Here is a 19,472-nt window from a genome sequence, read left to right as displayed (position 1 = left end):
CGACTTACAGCTGTAATCGCAGCAAAAGGTGGCGCTACAAAGTATTAACTTAAGGGGGCTGAATAATTTTGCACGCCTAATTTTTCAGTTTTTGATTTGTTAAAGTTTGAAATATCCAATAAATGTCGTTCCACTTCATGATTGTGTCCCACTTGTTGTTGATTCTTCCAAAAAAATAGTTTTATATCTTTGTTTGAAGCCTGAAATGTGGCAAAAGTTCGCAAAGTTCAAGGGGGCCGAATACTTTCGCAAGGCACTGTACATAGACCACCAGCCCTTGTCTTACCAGAGGCGTCTGTTCGGTCCTTCTGATACAGTTTAAAACCTGCCAACTGTATGTTATTCATGTTGTCGTTCAGCCACGACTCATAAGATATTAGTTTTTAATGTTACGTTGGTAGTTTAGTCTTGCTCGTAGGTCATACATTTTGCACGTTGGCCAATTGAACAGATGCCAGTGGGGGTTTACTCGCTCGCCTACGAATACCTAGGAGGCAGCCCAACCTCCGCCTCCTTTTTTTTTTCTCCGTCCTCTCTTCGCGGAAATGACGGGGATTTGGTCCTGTTCCCGGGAAAGCAGTATGTCCTTCACGTCGGACTCATCATTAAAGTAAAAAGCTTCTACCAGTTCGTAGTGAGTAATTCCTTTTCTGATGTCCAGAAGTTATTTTCGGTCATAAGAGATGGTGGCAGCAACATTATGCACAAAATACTTTTTTTTTTTAAAGATAGAAATATCGCAAAGAAACTAACAAAATAACAGTTGGTTAGAAGCACATACAGTGGGGCAAAAAAGTATTTAGTCAGCCACCAATTGTGCAAGTTCTCCCACTTAAAAAGATGAGGCCTGTAATTTTCATCATAGGTACACTTCAACTGTGACAGACAAAATGAGAAGAAAAACAATCCAGAAAATCACATTGTAGGATTTTTAATAAATTTACTTGCAAATTATGGTGGAAAATATTAAATAGTATTTGTTCACCTACAAACAAGCTAGATTTCTGGCTCTCACAGACCTGTAACTTCTTATTTAAGAGGCTCCTCTGTCCTCCACTTGTTACCTGTATTAATGGCACCTGTTTGAACTTGTTATCAGTATAAAATACACCTGTCCACAACCTCAAACAGTCACACTCCAAACTCCACTATGGCCAAGACCAAAGAGCTGTCAAAGGACACCAGAAACAAAATTGTAGACCTGCACCAGGCTGGGAAGACTGAATCTGCAATAGGTAAGCAGCTTGGTTTGAAGAAATCAACTGTGGGAGCAATTATTAGGAAATGGAAGACATACAAGACCACTGATAATCTCCCTCGATCTGGGGCTCCACGCAAGATCTCACCCCGTGGGGTCAAAATGATCACAAGAATGGTGAGAAAAAATCCCAGAACCACACGGGGGGACCTAGTGACTGACCCGCAGAGAGCTGGGACCAAAGTAACAAAGCCTACTATCAGTAACACACTACGCCGCCAGGGACTCAAATCCTGCAGTGCCAGACGTGTCCCCCTGCTTAAGCCAGTACATGTCCAGGCCCGTCTGAAGTTTGCTAGAGAGCATTTGGATGATCCAGAAGAAGATTGGGAGAATGTCATATGGTCAGATGAAACCAAAAATATAACTTTTTGGTAAAAACTCAACTCGTCGTGTTTGGAGGACAAAGAATGCCGAGTTGCATCCAAATAACACCATATCTACTGTGAAGCATGGGGGTGGAAACATCATGCTTTGGGGCTGTTTTTCTGCAAAGGGACCAGGACGACTGATCCGTGTAAATGAAAGAATGAATGGGGCCATGTATCGTGAGATTTTGAGTGAAAACCTCCTTCCATCAGCAAGGGCATTGAAGATGAAACGTGGCTGGGTCTTTCAGCATGACAATGATCCCAAACACACCGCCCGGGCAACAAAGGAGTGGCTTCGTAAGAAGCATTTCAAAGTCCTGGAGTGGCCTAGCCAGTCTCCAGATCTCAACCCCATAGAAAATCTTTGGAGGGAGTTGAAAGTCTGTGTTGCCCAGCAACAGCCCCAAAACATCACTGCTCTAGAGGAGATCTGCATGGAGGAATGGGCCAAAATACCAGCAACAGTGTGTGAAAACCTTGTGAAGACTTACAGAAAACATTTGACCTCTGTCATTGCCAACAAAGGGTTTATAACAAAGTATTGAGAAACTTTTGCTGTTGACCAAATACTTATTTTCTACCATAATTTGCAAATAAACTCATTAAAAATCCTACAATGTGATTTTCTGGATTTTTTTTCTCGTTTTTTTTGTCATAGTTTAAGTGTACCTATGATGAAAATGACAGGCCTCATCTTTTTAAGTGGGAGAACTTAAACAATTGGTGGCTGACTAAATACTTTTTTGCCCCACTGTATAACGTCAGCCATCCTCTCAGGTGCCATTCTACCATTCATGGCAATACTTTGGAACAGATTTCCAACACTTTAAAAATATATATTTTTTAAATGCTCAAACTTCGGGCGCCAAATCAAAGCACTGCCAGTTGGGGAACCCTGACTTAGGACATCAAATGTTGTTTTTCTATTAAAAAAGTGTGAATTTTTTTTAAAGAGCAAATGCCTGAATACAGGGAAAAATCTAGAACCTGGAAAAACTAAGTGGAATTAGGCAAATATGAAATTTGTTATAGGTCCTTAATTAGCTTGCACGATGGATATCAGTGAACATGTTGTTAATACCTTCCCCTTGATCAAAATGTTCATATTGTTGTGAGTAGCAGTCATTTCAACCTAGAGTAAAGTAGGTCTTATCTGTATTTCTCACTGAATCTCCATGATGTTCCTTATGTCAAATAGAATTTCAAAGTGATTGTTAAGTGATATCAGTTTGTCAGGTGTTTCTCTAGTTGTTCACGAAATGATTTCACACTGCATGAATGATTAATTTAATTAGGGTTTTTCCTTGAGGTTTCTTGTAATGTTTTTTTTTTCGCTGAACAGCCTGTGTAGGTAGGTGGTGCCTACTTGTACATGAAATATACTAGTCCATTAAGTAATTCTGGGATATCCCAGAAGTTATTTGTTCCTCTTAGTGCAGACTTGGGAAATTAGTCATTCCTTTGCTGGCAGGCTTTCTGTCCACCCACAACTCTACAGTGCCAAGGGAGTACTGCTTTTCTCTCTGACCCTCCCTCCCCTGACTCCATCTCTCTCTCTCTTTTTTCTCTCTCCCTCAGATGCGATGACGGCTGGCTCCAGAGACAAGAGGAAGTGGCTTTTGCCTCTGTGCTCCCCCGACAGAACCAGTCTTTAACACAGACAAACAACGGACACTTTTCGCCAGACGCTTTCTCCCAAGCACTGATTTTGCTCTCCTCCCTCTTTGGGACATCATGGAACGCCAAGGCCCACTCCCTATAATCGTGGTCATTCTAGGGGTTATGGGTACATGTTTGGCCAGGCTTACCCCCCGGGTCTCGTTTCCTATGGGTAAGTCAAACACTTTTTATGATCTTGTTAGCTCCTCGATTATGAACTTTTGAAATCCAGTGATGCATTCCAATGCTTTCATTTAGTCTCGCTGTCTTAAAGTGACAGTGGCTTAAAGCAAAGTACTTTGCAGCTGTGAATACTCTCCAGTGACTGTATTTAGCTATGGATTATAAAATATATATATTTTTAAACTTAAGAACAGATCAAAAAGACACTCTTGGTGTGAATGCTTGTCTATCATGCCCTGCTTGGGCTGGAGAGATCCACCCAGTCCACAGATGTTTGTACATCCAATTGAACTATGCTCCTATACTCGGTATCATGATATGAAAAATGACAATGACTTGGAATGGCACGGTAAGTATTGTTCTCACCATTGTAGCTCTGGTAGTAATTGCATCCCTGATATGACTAGATGGAGGTTCAACGGGACCAACGAAGTGTCTGAAGTGCAACAGCGCTAACAGGGTGGAAATGCGATCGTGAGTGACAAGCATTGCTCTAACTGCGTGAGGCCGATTCAGTGTCGAGTTCGTTTTTCAAGAATCAATCACTTACGAATGATCAATGCTCATTGGTACTTTTTAAAAATGTATTTCACTTTTATTTAACTAGGCAAGTCCGTTAAGAACAAATGTGTATTTACAATGACGGCCTACTTGTCTCTGAGCAGAGATGATTACTTCAGACCAAAATACACATCTTTGCCATCTGTATATGGTGACGCTGTCATTATGTGCACGTTTTATAGTTGGTTCCAAAGTTATCCCACATGAGCCTTTCACAGGCTCACAAGGAATAACTTTGAGTGGTCTGTTGCCATCCATCATTTGTGGATATTCTGGAGAGGGGAATGAAAGTTGAGCTGAACCGATGCGCTGTTGTCTCTCTCTCGTACAAGCACTGCTCTCTGCAGTCGTAATAAGAAAAGCTCCCGAGTTTTGCCCCAACTAACGACGTACTAATGAGACTTGCATTATGGTTAACGAAGCAGCCAGCGGATGACTTCACAATGTTTTTGAACTGTTCGGTTGCATGGTCTTCAAAGCGTGTATTCATTACTATTGTTAAAGTGGAACTGACAGCGTTTGAACTACTTTGCAGATATGAAAAGTTTTTATTAGGTTTTATTTACTGCAGTGCTTTCCCACTCTATATTGCCATAGAATATTCACAAATGCCTTACACTGTCATTCCCCAAAAATTGATGAAAACGTGAAAAGGAAAGCACAGTGCTCGCTTTTCAGAAAATATAATACAATAAAAAGGTATATTCTTCCAAGGTGGTTATTTTGAACAGATTTTAATAAGATTTAATGTGGCTAAAACACTGTCAGTTCCACTTGAAGGGGCTGGGCAGTAACATAAAAAACCCGGAATGTTGTAATAAGGTTTTTAAACTTTCAGTTTGTTTGCTCCAGTTAAGGGTTGGAAGTTGTAACATAAAGTAAATAGTATCCACCGTTGGCCATTTGTTTGTATAACACTACTGTTCCTGCCTTAGTTTGCACTGAAAATGTCTCCATTCCTGCTCAAATATCACGCAAAGCACAGTTTCCAATAGAAATGTAGCCTATCCTCTAAGCTTCTAGTTCTTTCAGCTGTTGAATCTATGTTTGGAATTTCAAACTGTATTCCTTACGTTTAAGATGCAGATAACCTCAAGGGATTGCCAGAAGGTTTCAGTTCAATGTGTCTTCAGTGTTTACTGTGCAAATTGCTGAACCATTTTCACCTATCTCTGCTTTGCTTTTTCTATGGCCATTTCAGTGGCTTGTGTTTTGTTTAAAAGCTGTTGGCCATTGACCGAGGCCCTAATGGATTTATACTTAACATCGGAAGTGAGTTACGAGAACTACTCAGTAAAACAGGGTAATAGTCTGCACTGTCATCAATGGAATCGAGTAGGCCCCTGACTTGCAAATATTACGGGGTAAGATGAGGACACTGGCACAATTTGGCAGACTGTTTCAGGTCCTATAATAATGTGTAGTTCATAGGGCCCTATCATATGTTTTTGTTTTTTGCCTGATTACCTTTTAGTTTTTGCCCAAATTCTGTTTTCTCCGATTTGTTTTTCCTTGATTCCATTTGCACCCCAAAAATGCAGGGGTTTGCTCAAAATCCCACTTTTTTTTAAATAGGTCAGCCAATGTTAGGGATGCACCAATATGACATTTTTGGCCAATACCGATATCCTAAATTTTCCTTGCCAGAAAACCTGATACTGATAACCGGTATTTAACATTTTTGTGGCCTTCTAAGCATTCTAGTACAGTTAAATAGTTGAAACACACACACACACGGACCAAAAAGTCCCCAGCACCAGTAAAACATAATCAAAACCTATTTCTTTCATTTACTTGCTGTGCTGTTCGCTTGTTTACAGTAGAGGTCCCACCAATTTCATTGGAATGTCCCATTTTAATTAGGGCCGATTTTAAGTTTTCATAACAATCGGTAATTGGCATTTTTGGACGCCGATAATATTGCAATCCACGAGGAGACTGCGTGGCAGGCTGACCACCTGTTACGTGAGTGCAGGCAGCAAGGATCCATGGGAAGTTGCTAGCTAGTATTAAACTTATCTTATAAAAAAACAATCAGTCATGGTTGATATTACTATTTTAACTAGCTTGTCCTGCGGTTCATATAATCAATGCGGTGCCTGATATTGTCACTTCTCTTGCGATCAGTGTAAGCAGAGTCAGGGTATATACAGCAGTTTGGGTCGCCTGGCTCGTTGCGACCTGTGTATTACAACCGTTTCTTCCTAACACAGACCGTCATTAATTTGCCAGAATTTTACATAATTATGACAACATTGAAGGCTGTGCAATGTAACAGCAATATTTAGACTTGGTTGCTACCCGTTTGATAAAATATGGAACGGTTCTGTATTTCACTGAAAGAATAAATGTTTTGTTTTCGAAATAATAGTTTCTGGATTTGACCATATTTATGACCGAAGGCTTGTATTTCTGTGTGTTTAATTATATTATAAATAAGTCTATGATTTGATAGAGCAGTCTGACCGAGCAGTGGTAGGCAGCAGCAGGCTTGTAAGCATTCATTCAACCCTCACTTTCGTATTCAATATTCCCAGTTAAGAAGTTTTAGGTTGTAGTTATTATAGGACTATTTATCTCTATACCATTTCTATTTCATAGACCTTTGACTATTGGATGTTCTTATTGGAGTTGGTAGGCTTGTCATAAAGTCAAACAGCACTGTGCTTCAAGCATTGCGAAAAGCTTTTGGCAAACGGAGGAAAGTGAGGGTATAATATATATATATATATATCGGCCATTTTATTTATTTTTTATATCGGCTTTTTTTTTTTGGTTCTCCAATAATCGGTATCGGCGTTAAAATCAAAATTGGTCGACCTCTAGTTTACAGCCTCTAGTAGAGTACTTTTGCAAGTTTTAACCCCACTGGCTGTGTGGGCAGTTTTGTTGAGCAGGTGTTTCAATGCCATGAGAGAGTCTGCTGCAGACGCAGTTGATGAGCTTATTTCTCGAGTCAGTAGTTCGAATGGCAGCTCAGTATGATGAAATCCTGGTTGAGAATGAACAACGAAACAGCAGAGCAAGTAAGTGAAAGAAATAGGTTTTTGATTATGTTTGACTGGTAATGGGGACATTCGTAAATGCCAACAAAATAACTTGTTGGTGTGTGTGTGTTCAACTATCTAACTGTACTAAAATGCTTAAAAAGACGGCTAAAATTCTAAAAATCGGATATCGGGTTTTTGTTTGGCAAGGAAAATATCGGGTATGGGGAAAAAATGGCATATCTGTGCATCGCTAAGTTACGTTATATAGGTATGCACGTCAGCATTTTTAGCTATCGGCCAATTCTGAGATATTGTGCATCCCTATCCAATGTAGTTGCTTTTCTAAGTCCACAACAATGCTTAAAATCATATCAGGAGACCACTTTGGAAGTCTGGGCAAAATATTAGTGCATTTAGATTTTTGTGTGTAGTTACACTTTTAATGCCAGTGCACACCAACAAGACACCGTTGTTTAGTTAGCAATGTTGCACACGTGATTGCAGAGTTTGCAAAACAAATGGCCACTGGATTGATGCAAATAATCGTATTCTGCCAAATGTAAACGTTTCAATGAGAAGGTTTTTTGGAAGCGCCTCCATCTCTACCATAAGAAGGTTATCATTAGCATCATCGCTAATGGCTACACCAGTGTTGACACACACACAGACCGAGGCATTCCTGTGCCTGTTTCAGAAAGTTGCAGAAAATACAAATCACTGATGCAATTTGTTCATGTCTTATTATTAACTTGGGAAAATGAATTCTAATAATTTAGCTTAATACGTTTAGTTGATGTCCTAAGTTAAATACATTTTTGAAAATTGTTGAATTCTGTTTTGTCTGGATTCTGTGATTTTGTCCGCAACACAGATTTTATAGGGCCCTAAATTCACATTGAAGAGGACTCGCTGTATAACACAAGCGGAAGCCCAAACTGTGTCTGACTAGAAGAACAGGAAGCGAAGATGACCTGATTGAGAGAAATAAATGTGAAAGCGGATACATTTGCAGACTTAGGTGAAGCCTTTTTGTTTTGATTCCTCTCTGTGGCTTTGTTCTGTTTGGGCACAGTATCAGATTAGGTTGCGTGAGTGTTTTCATATGTTTTGCTCAGGAATAGTACTAATGGGGTCACTCACCCTTTTTTACAGTTTTGTGCCGTCCCAAACTGTTTTCTTTTTCCTGGCTTTGGATGCATCTAATCACATTGTCCTTTTTCAGCATGGTTTCAGCAACAGGCCGTTGCAGTACAGCTAAGCTCGGCTCAGTAGTGTGAAAAGGGTAAGCTTTTAGGCTTCCCCGGAAGCCTGGATTGAACTACTGGAAAAATGTCCATCCTCTTAGACGATGCCAATACCCCATTCAAGATCCATTTTTCCCCACACTCAATGGAACAGCACAAATGCTAAGTTTAAAGTTGACAACACTTCCTCCAACTCGGGACCCAAGATCAGCATCTCCAATAATGCTTATTGTTTAGGGTCAGAAGGGATTGGGGTCTGGGGTGCTGATCTTTTATAATTTTGTGAGAGGTGAAAGTAAACAAAGCTGCTCCAGGGTCTTTTCTCCTTTCAGAGCTCACTTAAGGAGTGTTGGAGGCAGGCAGGGAATTAGGGGACTTAATAGAAGCCCGTGGTGTTCCCGTCCTCCCGTGCAGCTTGAAATGTTGATTATCTCTGCTACTTGTAGCTGGGATGATCAAGAGAGCCCGCCAGGCTGATGCCTTAAAACCTGCCTGCTGCTTTAAAGGTTTGTTGTAGGTCCTATCATTTTCTCCCAATAACATTGTGTTATTTGGAGTTTGTGTTCGGGAGTCGCCTAACTTACAAAAGCAGTTTGTCTTATGTTAGACCAGTGGTCAGACCAGTATGCTAGGTCATTAATGTTTTTCTTCCAGTTCGCCAGGCATAGCCTATTGACCTCAGTATCTGGTCTACTTTTGCTGTAGTTGGATACATTTAAAAAAAAATATTATAATAATGATGTTTTACAAATGCAGGAGAATTGCCTGGCTTTAAGAATGTGGTGTAGAAATGTTTACCTCAGTTTCTGCACCTGCCCTGAACACCTAAGTTGTGAAGAATGTGCTTTCTGCTCACGGTCTGTTAGCGAAAGGAGTTTACTCTTTTCTGATTGAGACAGATGACCATTTTTGAGTGTTTACAAACTAAACCGCTCGTGACTCCATTCTGTGCTATTTAGAATTCCACAGAATAGGGTTTGAGTTGGCCATGGGCGAGGACCTAAACCGATCACTTTTCACTAAGCTTTACAGAACTCGCTCATTTTTGTTATGCTGACGTGCGGATATTTGGAGTTCCTCGTCTCATTGGTTTTGAGGAAGTGTCCTCGGGTAGCGCATTTCTGCCGTTAGCAAACTCTCACATCCCCATTTCCAGCAGACTTTAGTTAACCACTCAGCCTCAGGCAGTGGGGCCTCAGTCAGCTGGAGCCAACCACTAAGACGGTTGGCATCATGCAACATGCACAACGCGAGTTGTGTACAAATGTGTGCGCACACACCCACACACATTTTATAGATCCATACTTTTTAATGAATGAGTGACACAATGAATAACACGAGTGTCGATGTCATTACAAATGGATGGCCGTTATGGTAGTTATTTAGATTCAAAATGGCATCAAATTGCGGCGAGAAAGGGAGAAACATGAGTACTGTATTCACAACCGTGTGAGAATCTCTCAGGATTAACTTCCACTGAGGTCTCTTCATCTCCTCACTGAGATGAGCCTCAACCCCGTGTGTGCAGGCAGCGGAGGGATGATGACGCGCGCTGACAGGTATGGGACGGGATCCCTCCTAATCCCCAGGATGGCAGGTTTTATCTGCCGTGTTGCGCAACACCCACCCATCCCCCACTTCACCCTCTTTCTAAATGGGCGACTGCTCACACAGTAGCCCAGTCCGTTGCTCATTCATGAGTAACCCACCCATGAGACATGACCCATAGAGCCACACCGTAGTACGGAAATGTAGTCACTCCCTCTGCCAAATGTCTCACATGGCCAACCCTACGGTGTGAAGTGTCTAAACTCTAATCAACGTAAGTGTGTACTAGTTTTTCATTTTTTTATTCACAGTTAAGGAGCTCAGAGGTTTTGGGCTTCTCTGTTTTTGCCAGCACACTTGCCTTGACACAAATGTTGGATCTTTTACTATTTCGAGCGAAGTCTTTAAACTTAATTCCTCGCTTTAGCCCTGTCTTCCACTCCAGCTGTGTTGAGTTAAAATACTGTACCTGCTCCCCCCTTGCCGTGGCATCTGATATGGGCTCTGAGTGCTCAGTTCTGGTTGAGCCAGTCAGAACTGGATTCAGGCCAAGCCATTTGTCTTCCAGATCTGTGTTCTAAGTGCCGTCTACACACACACACACACACACACACACACACACACACACACACACATTTGATCAGCACCAAACATCAGATCTAATATTATTAGTCACATGTGCCGAACACAACAGGTGTAGACCTTACGAGCCCCTAACCAACAATGCAGTTAAAAAAAAGAGATAAAAGTAGCACTTAATTAAAGAGCAGCAGTAAAATAACAATAACGAGACTATATACAGGGGGGGGGTACCGATACAGAGTCCATGTGCGGGGGCACCGGTTAGTTGAGGTAGTATGTACATGTAGGTAGAGTTAGTCACTCAGAGAGTGGCAGGGGTGTAAAGGGGGGTGGGGGCAGGCAATGCAAATAATCTGAGTAGCCATCTGACTAGATGTTCAGGAGTCTTATGGCTTTGGGGTAGAAGCTCTTTAGAAGACTCTTGGGCCTAGACTTGGCGCTCCAGTACCACTTGCCGTGCGGGAGCAGAGAGAACAGTCTATGTCTAGGGTGGCTGGAGTCTTTGACAATTTTTAGGGTCTTCCTCTGACACTGCATGGTAATGAGGTTCTGGATGGCAGAAAGTTTGGCCCCATTGATGTACTGTAGAGGCTGAGCAGTTGCCATACCAGGCAGTGATGCAACCAGTCAGGATGCTCTCGATGGTGCATCTAAAACCTTTTGAGGATCTGAGGACCCATGCCAAATTTTTTCAGTCTCCTGAGGGGGGATATTTGTTGTCGTGCCCTCTTCACAACTGTCTTGGTGTGCTTGGACCATGTTAGTTTGTTGTTGATGTGGACCCCAAGCACCTTGACGCTCTCAACCTGCTCCACTACAGCCCTGTCGATGAGAATGGAGTGTGCTCGGTCCTCTTTTTCCTGTTGTCCACAATCCTCTCCTTTGTATTGATCAATTTGAAGGAGGTTGTTGTCCTGGCACCACACAGCCAAGTCTGACCTCTCTATAGGCTGTCTCGTTCTTGTCGGTGATCAGGCCTACCACTGTTGTTTCATTGGCAAATTTAATGATGATGTTAGTCGTGCCTGTTAGCAGTGTTTAGTCACAACCAATGGTCTCTTCTATGGCCTTGCCAGGGAGGATGAGATCAGTGGTTCCCAAACCGGTTTTGCCCAGGACCCCATTTTGATATAAAAATTATTTTTGTGTAATTGTTACCCCCCTTTTCTCCCCTATTTCATGATTACGACCTTGTCTCATCGCTGTAGCTCCCCAACGGGCTCGGGAGAAGCGAAGGTCATGTCATGCGTCCACCAAACCACGCTTCTTAACACCCGCTCGCTTAGCCTGGAAGCCAGCTGCACCAATGTGCCAGAGGAAACACTGTTCGACTGACGACCGAATTCCATCTGCAGGCACCCGGCCCGCCACAAGGAGTTGAGCCACCCCCCTGGCCGACCCAACCCCCTGGCCAAACCCTCCCCTAACCCGGACGACTCTGGGCCAATTGTGCACTGCACCTATGGAACTCCCGGTCACTGCTGATAATGAGACAGCCTGGGATCGAACCCCAGACTTCTGTGACGCCACAACACTGCAATGCAGTGCCTTAGACCGCTGCGCAACTCAGGAGGCCGTATGTCTCTCTTATTCATTCACGTGTATTGACATCCACACATTTCCTGGAGCAACCACTTGCGTGACTGAGCAAGAAACCCAGTGGAGGACCATATCCCTTTTGAAGCACAGGCCTCTCAGACCACACTCATCACTGGGCACATCTCCCTCTCCCTGGCGTGGGCAGAAAGCACACTAGGAGATTCTCCCACAACCTCAAAGTTCATCTACACTCAGATCGAACATTCACACACACGCACACCAGCACAGTTTCTTCTGACTCACTGGGGTGGTTATGAATGATGTCCGTTGGCTGATATCCGTCACAAACATTTAACACAAACACGCCACACTCTTGCAATCTCTCACACCCCCATGCATGGCCACATTAATCGTCAGACTCAACACCCTTGCAGGCCCACGCCGAGACGTAAACTCTCTGCAGAGCACAACTTCACACAGATCAAGTCTCATGAGGCCCGAAGGAGTGAAGCAAACAGTCCTTGGCAACCGTTCAAGCTAAATGTGGTCAGCAACCCCTTCTAAGCTTGGCACGGGACATACGGGGGTCCTGAGTAAGGCCGTGTAGAGAAGGCCTTGCCCAGACAAACAAGCAACAGTTTGATTTTGACGTTTCACGCCCCCCCACCAACTTCTCAGCTGATGTGGTTTTCTCATGACCTCCGCAACAAAGGAGCACTGTGTCCCCATGGCCTGGAAAGAGCCACTTCGTAGGTGGGGTGGGCATGGAGGAAAAACAATTACCTTTATCCCTGAGCCTGCACTTTTGAGAGATGTCTCCTGCTAACAGAGCTTTGAGAAGGACTAAGTGGAGTGGTGAAAGGTGACTTTCCACACAGTGCAACTGGTGTTAAACTAGAGAGCGATGGCAAAGCTCCTGAAGCAATCCAGGGCTGCCAAGTTAACCCACTGGATGCTACATCTGGGTCGTCAGCGTGACTCGACCGCACAAGTTCTTTTTGATTTAAAGAATTGGCATTAGCAGTTACAACTAGGAGCTTGCATGAGTCATCAATTATCAATCAAAAGTTGCAGACACAAGCTTGGTATTTTGCCTCAGAGTTCCATAGTTATCTTTCACTTCCTCTGCAGCAAATATTGCGGCTAAGGAACATCAACAGTTTGCTAGTCACGGCACCAATGTGACTGATCATTTAGGGCTGTTGGTGCAAGTTCAGAACCTGTTAGTGTGCTGAGCTGTACTTGCATTATGAGTTACTTTGCCCGAGGCCTAAAGACAGGTGTTGACTACCTTTGCTTCACTATCACAAACATTTTTACACTGAAGTCACACATTTTGTCATGGTCTGTTCAAAACATTTATTGGCTGAATACACGACTAATTTGCTTAAATTATTAAAATTGCTTTACCATTTGTGGACCCAGAGTTTGTCTTCAATGCAAGGGAATTCAAAGTTAGACGAGAATACTTCTCAAAAATCCCTGCATAATTTTAAACATCCTTATGATTCAGTCGTATGATCATTGCACTGATTCTAGGGCGATAAGTATAGTGGCTGACGTAAATGGTTCCCCCAAACTCTGTTTCAATTTCACAAACCAGTTAAACATCACACTATTTTCACTGCAGCTCATATATAGTAAACCATCATTTGGTCAAACTTTGGACTGTTCCCTTAAAAGGTTACTATATATCACGTACTGAATCAGACACTGCTCTTTAGAGTTCAAGCAGAACTAGTCTTGTCCGCCAGTCATGTGTCTGACAACTGTGAACCCGGCAAGCCAGGCAAAAGCAGAACAAATGCATTCACAACTCAAAAAGCACAGTTTCTGTGAAAAGTGTGAAATGGGCCTAATCAATATAATCAGTTTGGCCGTTGACTGGTTTTGAGGAATTTCCTAGTTCTATTAATTTGGTTCACTCACGGTCATTACTTTTCAAGTGTCATTTAATGTTGTCACTGTTTTGTCATCTAATGTTGATGGTGTACTAGGGAAATGTGTACTAGGGAAATCACAATGTTTCATTCATATCCAGCACCACCCCATCATTGACATATTTGAAAATTGAACTTTTCTGTTTTTTTTTTGTAAAAAGATGGTGTCATTGTAAATACTTAAATCATCAACCAATTAGTAGGCAATACCTATTCATAATTGGTCAAAATCACACAATACCACACAGTTGTCATTGGAAACCATTATCTTCCGCTATATTTTACCTCAAAACATAGTGCGTTACTATTTTCACATACTTTTGGCCATGTAGTATGCTTGTTGAACATCTCATTCTAAAATCATGGAAATGAATATGGAGTTGGTCCCCATTCCAATTCATCCCGAAGGTGTTCGATGGGGTTGGCACTATGCATTCAGGCAGGTAGTGTTCTCCCGGCATCCACCAAACCCATGATTCATCACTCCAGAGAACGCGTACCCACTGCTCCAGAGTCCAATGGCAGCAAGCTTTACACCACTCCAGTCGACACTTGGCATTGCGCTTAGTGATCTTAGGCTTGCGTGTGGCTGCTCGGCCATTGAAACCCATTTCATGAAGCTCCTGACGAACAGTTCTTGTGCCGATGTTGCTTCCAGAGGCAGTTTGGAACTCGGTACTGAGTGTTGAAACCGAGGACAGATGATTTTTTTACACACTTCAGCACTCGGTGGTCCCGTTCTGTGAGCTTGTGTGGCCTACTACTTCGCGGCTGAGCAGTTGTTGCTCCTAGACGTTTCCACTTCACAATAACAGCACTTACAGTTGACCGGGGCAGCTCTAGCAGGGTAGAAATTTGACGAACTGACTTGTTGGATAGGTGGCATCCTATGACGGTGCCACATTGAATGTCTTTGAGCTCTTCAGTAAGGCCATTCTACTGCTAATGTTTGTCTATGGAGATTGCATGGCCAGAGCAACAGGTGTGGCTGAAATAGCCGAGTCCACTAATTTGAAGGGGTGTCCACATAATTTTGTGTTTATAGTTGATGTGCTGGAAATTATGAATATGAAAGTGAAAACTGTAGACTGACCTAACTACTGATGCCCTAGGGCTTATGTTCTCTCTTGACAGGAGCAATGTAACGGATGATAACAGCAGTCTTCTGGATATCATTGCTTCTGTGGTCAAGCAGAAGTTGTAGAACAAGTAACGCTGTACTGATGTACTTGTCAGGCATCTACACATACACGCAATGTATACAGTGAGGTATTTAAATCAAGGCCTGTGTATTAAATTTGAGGCCATTTTGTGGGCCTATGCATGTGTGCATACACCTCTGTTTTATACAGTGCATTCAAAGTATTCAGACCCCTTGACTTTTTCCACATTTTGTTAGGTTACAGCCTTATTCTAAAATTGATGAGGAAAATATGTAATTCAATCAATCTACACACATTACCACATAATGATGAAGCAGAAGTACCTTATTTACATAAGTATTTAGACCTTATGCTATGAGGCTCGAAATTGAGCTCAGGTGCATCCTGTTTCCATTGATCATGCATGAGATGTTTCTACAACTTAATTGGAGTCCACCAGTGGTAAATTCAATTGATTGGAAATGATTTGGAATGGAACACACCTGTCTATATAAGGTCCCACAGTTGACAGTGCATGTCAGAGCAAAAAACCAAGTCGAAGGAATTGTCCGTTTAGCTCTGAGACAGGATAGGATTGTGTCGGGCACAGATCTGGGGAAGGGTACCAAAACATGTCTGCAGCATTAAAGGTCCCAAAGACTCACTCTCTCTCTACCGCACATGCTGTCTCGAACTCTGAATGCTCGGCTATGAAAAGCCAACTGACATTTACTCCAGAGGTACTGACCTGTTTCCCCCTCAACAACCACTAATATTTTATTATTTGACCCCGCTGGTCATCTATGAACCGTTGTTCCTCAAGATGTTCAATCTGGCATTAAATGGCCATGTACTCATCTCCCCCCGTCACAGCCAGAAGAGGACTGGCCACCCCTCAGAGCCTGGTTCCTCTAGGTTTCTTCCAAGGACCCTGCTTTTCTAGGGAGTTTTTCCTAACCACCGCGCTTCTCCATCTGCATGGCTTGCAGTTTGAGGTTTTAGGCTGGGTTTCTGTATGGCGCTTTGTGACATCTGCTGATGTGAAAAGGGATTCTAAATCAATTTGATTGAAAACAGTGTTTGGAACGACCAAGACTCTTCCTAGAGCCAGCCGCCTGGCCAAACTGAGCAATTAGGGGAGAAGGGCCTTGTTCAGGGAGGTGACCAGAGCCTGATGGTCACTCTGACAGAGCTCCAGAGAACCTTCCAGAAAGACAACCATCTCTGCAGCACTCCACCAATCAGGCCTTTATGGTAGAGTGGCCAGATGGAAGCCACTCCAGTAAAAGGCACATGGCAGCCCGCTTGGAGTTTGCCTAAAGGCACCTAAACGACTCAAACCATGATAAACAAGATTCTCTGGTCTGATGAAACTAAGATTCAAATCTTTGGCCTGAATTTCAAACATCACATCTGGAGGACACCTGGCACCATCCCTACGCTGAAGCATGGTGGTGGCAGCATCATGCTGTGTGGATGTTTTTCAGCGGCAGGGACTGGAAGACTAGTCAGGATCGAGGGAAAGATGAACGGAGAGAAGTACAGAGAGATCCTTGACAAAAACCTGCTCCAGAGTGCTCAGGACCTCAGACTAGGGCAAAGGTTAACCTTCCAACAGGACAACGACCCTAACCACACAGCCAGACAACATATGAGTGGCTTCAGGACAAGTCTCTGAATGTCCTTGAGTGGCCCAGTCAGAGCCCGGACTTCAACCCCATCTCTGGAGAGACCTGAAAATAGCTGTGCAGTGATGCTCCCCATCCAACCTGACAGAGCTTGAGAGGATCTGCAGAGAAGAATGGGAGAAACTCCCCAAATACAGGTGTGCCAAGAAGACTTATGGCTGTAATCGCTGCCAAAGGTGCTTCAACAAAGTACTAAGTAAAGGGTCTGAATACTTGTGTAAATGTGATTTGTTAAAAAAATCTAAAAACCTGTTTTTGCTTTGTCATTATGGGATATTGTGTATAGCTTGATGAGAAGTTTTAATCCATGTTAGAATATGGCTGTAATGTACCAATGTGGAAGAAGTCAAGGGGTCTGAATACTTTCCGGCTGCACTGTTATGTGTGGTCATGTTTTAAGTATGGCCTGTGAATGTTTCTGTGCACGTAGACGGTAGCTCCTATAATTGTGCCGCGGTACACTGATGTTTCCGCTGTTGTTATCGCATCACTGTAAATGTCTTTATCGCATTGCTTAGAAAACCCAGAGATCTCATCCCTCTAGCGATACTGCCTCAAGCAGGAAGTGGCTTTGTTCATTATTCATCAGCTCACAGGCACCTTTCACAATCACTGAACAACACAAAGCTGTCAGTGTAGGTCTGTGCCCATTTTAATATCCAAGCACAACCCATTTTTTTTGTCCCCAATGGTGCCACGGGTATGGAAACCATAGCGACAGCACAGGATTATGCTCGTCATGTGCTCATGCCCTCTCTGTAGAGCCTCTGTCTAAAATTCTGCTGCCAAGTCTTGATTAGACGAAGAATCACACCATCATAATAAAATGTATAATTCCAGACAGTCCTGCTTGCTGATTTTGATTTGGTAGCATTTGAGAAGTAGCCAATATTCTGATTATGAGAGGTTAGGTTGATTGTTGTGCTTTTTGCCTCCAGTGAATAATCTGTTCAGAACAATAAAACATTTCAAACGTTTGACAATTTCTCTGACCATGTTTGTTTAATTATGCTACACCAAAATGTCTTCTTTGCTGTCGCGTGTTGTGCCCAATCATCTTAACTGTGTTAGTCTTTGACGTGACTAGTAGGGGTTACAGAAAGTCAAAATCATGACCTTACAAGGTCACACAACCTGCCATCTATTGAGTCTCACTCACTCGCATATCCCCATGTTGGAAGGGAATTCAATCATGACAACCCTGTTCAGGGTTCAGAGGTTTTTCCAGAATATACAGAGAGTTTGAAATGGCTCTACGTAATAGGCAAGTGGGTTGATTTATTGTAATTGTTTAAACGCCATGGGGATGGTCTTTAAGAGTTTCTGGGCGTTCTTCAGTACTATGTGCGTGTGCACGTGCTATTTCCCATCTTTCATAGCGCCCTGCTTCAGGGCCTCCAGTCCAAATGAAATTGGAGCGTGGAACGAGGGGGTGCCGCCCCCTGTTATTGTATGGAAAAGGTTAATGAAAAGAGGAAGAAATTCCTGAAATGTCAGTTCTGTCTCGACACTCCATCTGAGCAGGTTAATGTAGGCTAATTATTACGCCAGTATATTTCATGCCGTCGTGTGAAAATAGCTGCAGTTGTTCAACATTGAACCATTGGAGTGACTTTTTCCATTTTACTTTCCCTGGATTAGACTTAATCCTAAATCTTTCTAAATATTCTGCGCTGAATAATGATTTATTCAAAGCTTAAAAATATGTAGGCTTTTTATGTAGGCTACGCTATAAGGCCTACGTTCAGTGCCAAGTTTGCCCTCTTGTGGTTAGAGCAGTCCAAAATATATTTTTCTGGGTGTTTGGATGCTGGGTGCGGACTGTATTGGGATATTAATAATATGTAATCTTTATTAAGTCTATTTTAACCTAACCCTTAATCTAGTGTCTTTGAGGACCGGTTTTTAAAAGCCCTCTGTTCAGAGTCGTTTGAGTTTTGTTACGTTTCTGCTGCTGAGAACGTAGGCCTATGTGAATATTATTTTTGACCATTTACGAGTGACTCCAATCCAACATGGATAGTTTATGCAGGATTCAAACCCACAACCTTTGGTGTCGACAGCATGTTCCAACTATCTGAGCCGTGTTATACTCGTTGCTTCGTGTGGAAGTCCGCATGATATGAAGGTTCAACTGTATCTGCATGCGCTTTATTTTGAATGGGAAAGGGAAACCTAACGCCTGCCACTTTCATGTCTTGCATAACAGGTACACCCGGGAGGTCTCTCAGTCACTTCGACAGCTCGGACGTCGGCAACACCACCACACTGTTGCTAAGCGACAACGGAGACACGTTGTTTGTGGGAGCGCGGGATGCAGTGCTCTCATTGGATGCCAGCCAGGAGGATGTCATTGTGATGAGGAGCAAGGTGGGGGGGTTGACCTTTTACCATTGACGTTTACACCCATCTAATCACAAAGTTGTTAATGAGTATGATCAGCTTTGAGACTTCATGAATCTGTATAAACCCTGTAAGTAAGTACCCTGCATAAGACCACCAGATTTGGTTGGAAAATACCTAAGCCCTACAGTTCATACAGGCTGTATTGGAAATATTCAACACTGGAGAAAATGTCCCCCTTCCAGTGGTTTAATTCAGCGGTTGTCATCTGAAACACAAACACAGCTGGTTCAACAGTCGTAACACTGACCTCTATCCCTCCATTCTTCTCCCAGTTGGACTGGTCCCCCTCTGTGAAGGACCTGGATGAATGCTCCATGAAGGGCAAGAAGAAGGCAAGTTAACCCTAGCTCAGCCAATCCAC

At 42.9% G+C, this 19,472-nt stretch overlaps 1 protein-coding gene across 3 annotated transcripts in view; it reads left to right on the top strand.

The window, feature by feature from the left end:
* LOC112232179 (semaphorin-4A) overlaps positions 1–19,472 on the top strand; it is a 48,454-nt gene that overhangs the window by 13,189 nt on the left and 15,793 nt on the right. For all 3 annotated transcript variants that reach the window (XM_042295536.1, XM_042295537.1, XM_042295535.1), the window contains exons 2-4: positions 3,208–3,460; positions 18,915–19,075; positions 19,384–19,443. In XM_042295536.1, the coding sequence (XP_042151470.1) occupies positions 3,364–3,460; positions 18,915–19,075; positions 19,384–19,443 (318 nt within the window). In that variant the 5' untranslated portion in view covers positions 3,208–3,363. The remainder of the gene's footprint in view (positions 1–3,207; positions 3,461–18,914; positions 19,076–19,383; positions 19,444–19,472) is intronic.

This window comes from Oncorhynchus tshawytscha, linkage group LG13, assembly GCF_018296145.1.
Source record: "Oncorhynchus tshawytscha isolate Ot180627B linkage group LG13, Otsh_v2.0, whole genome shotgun sequence".
NCBI classification, from domain to species: Eukaryota; Metazoa; Chordata; class Actinopteri; order Salmoniformes; family Salmonidae; genus Oncorhynchus; species Oncorhynchus tshawytscha.
This window is presented reverse-complemented; position numbering and strand designations above follow the sequence as displayed.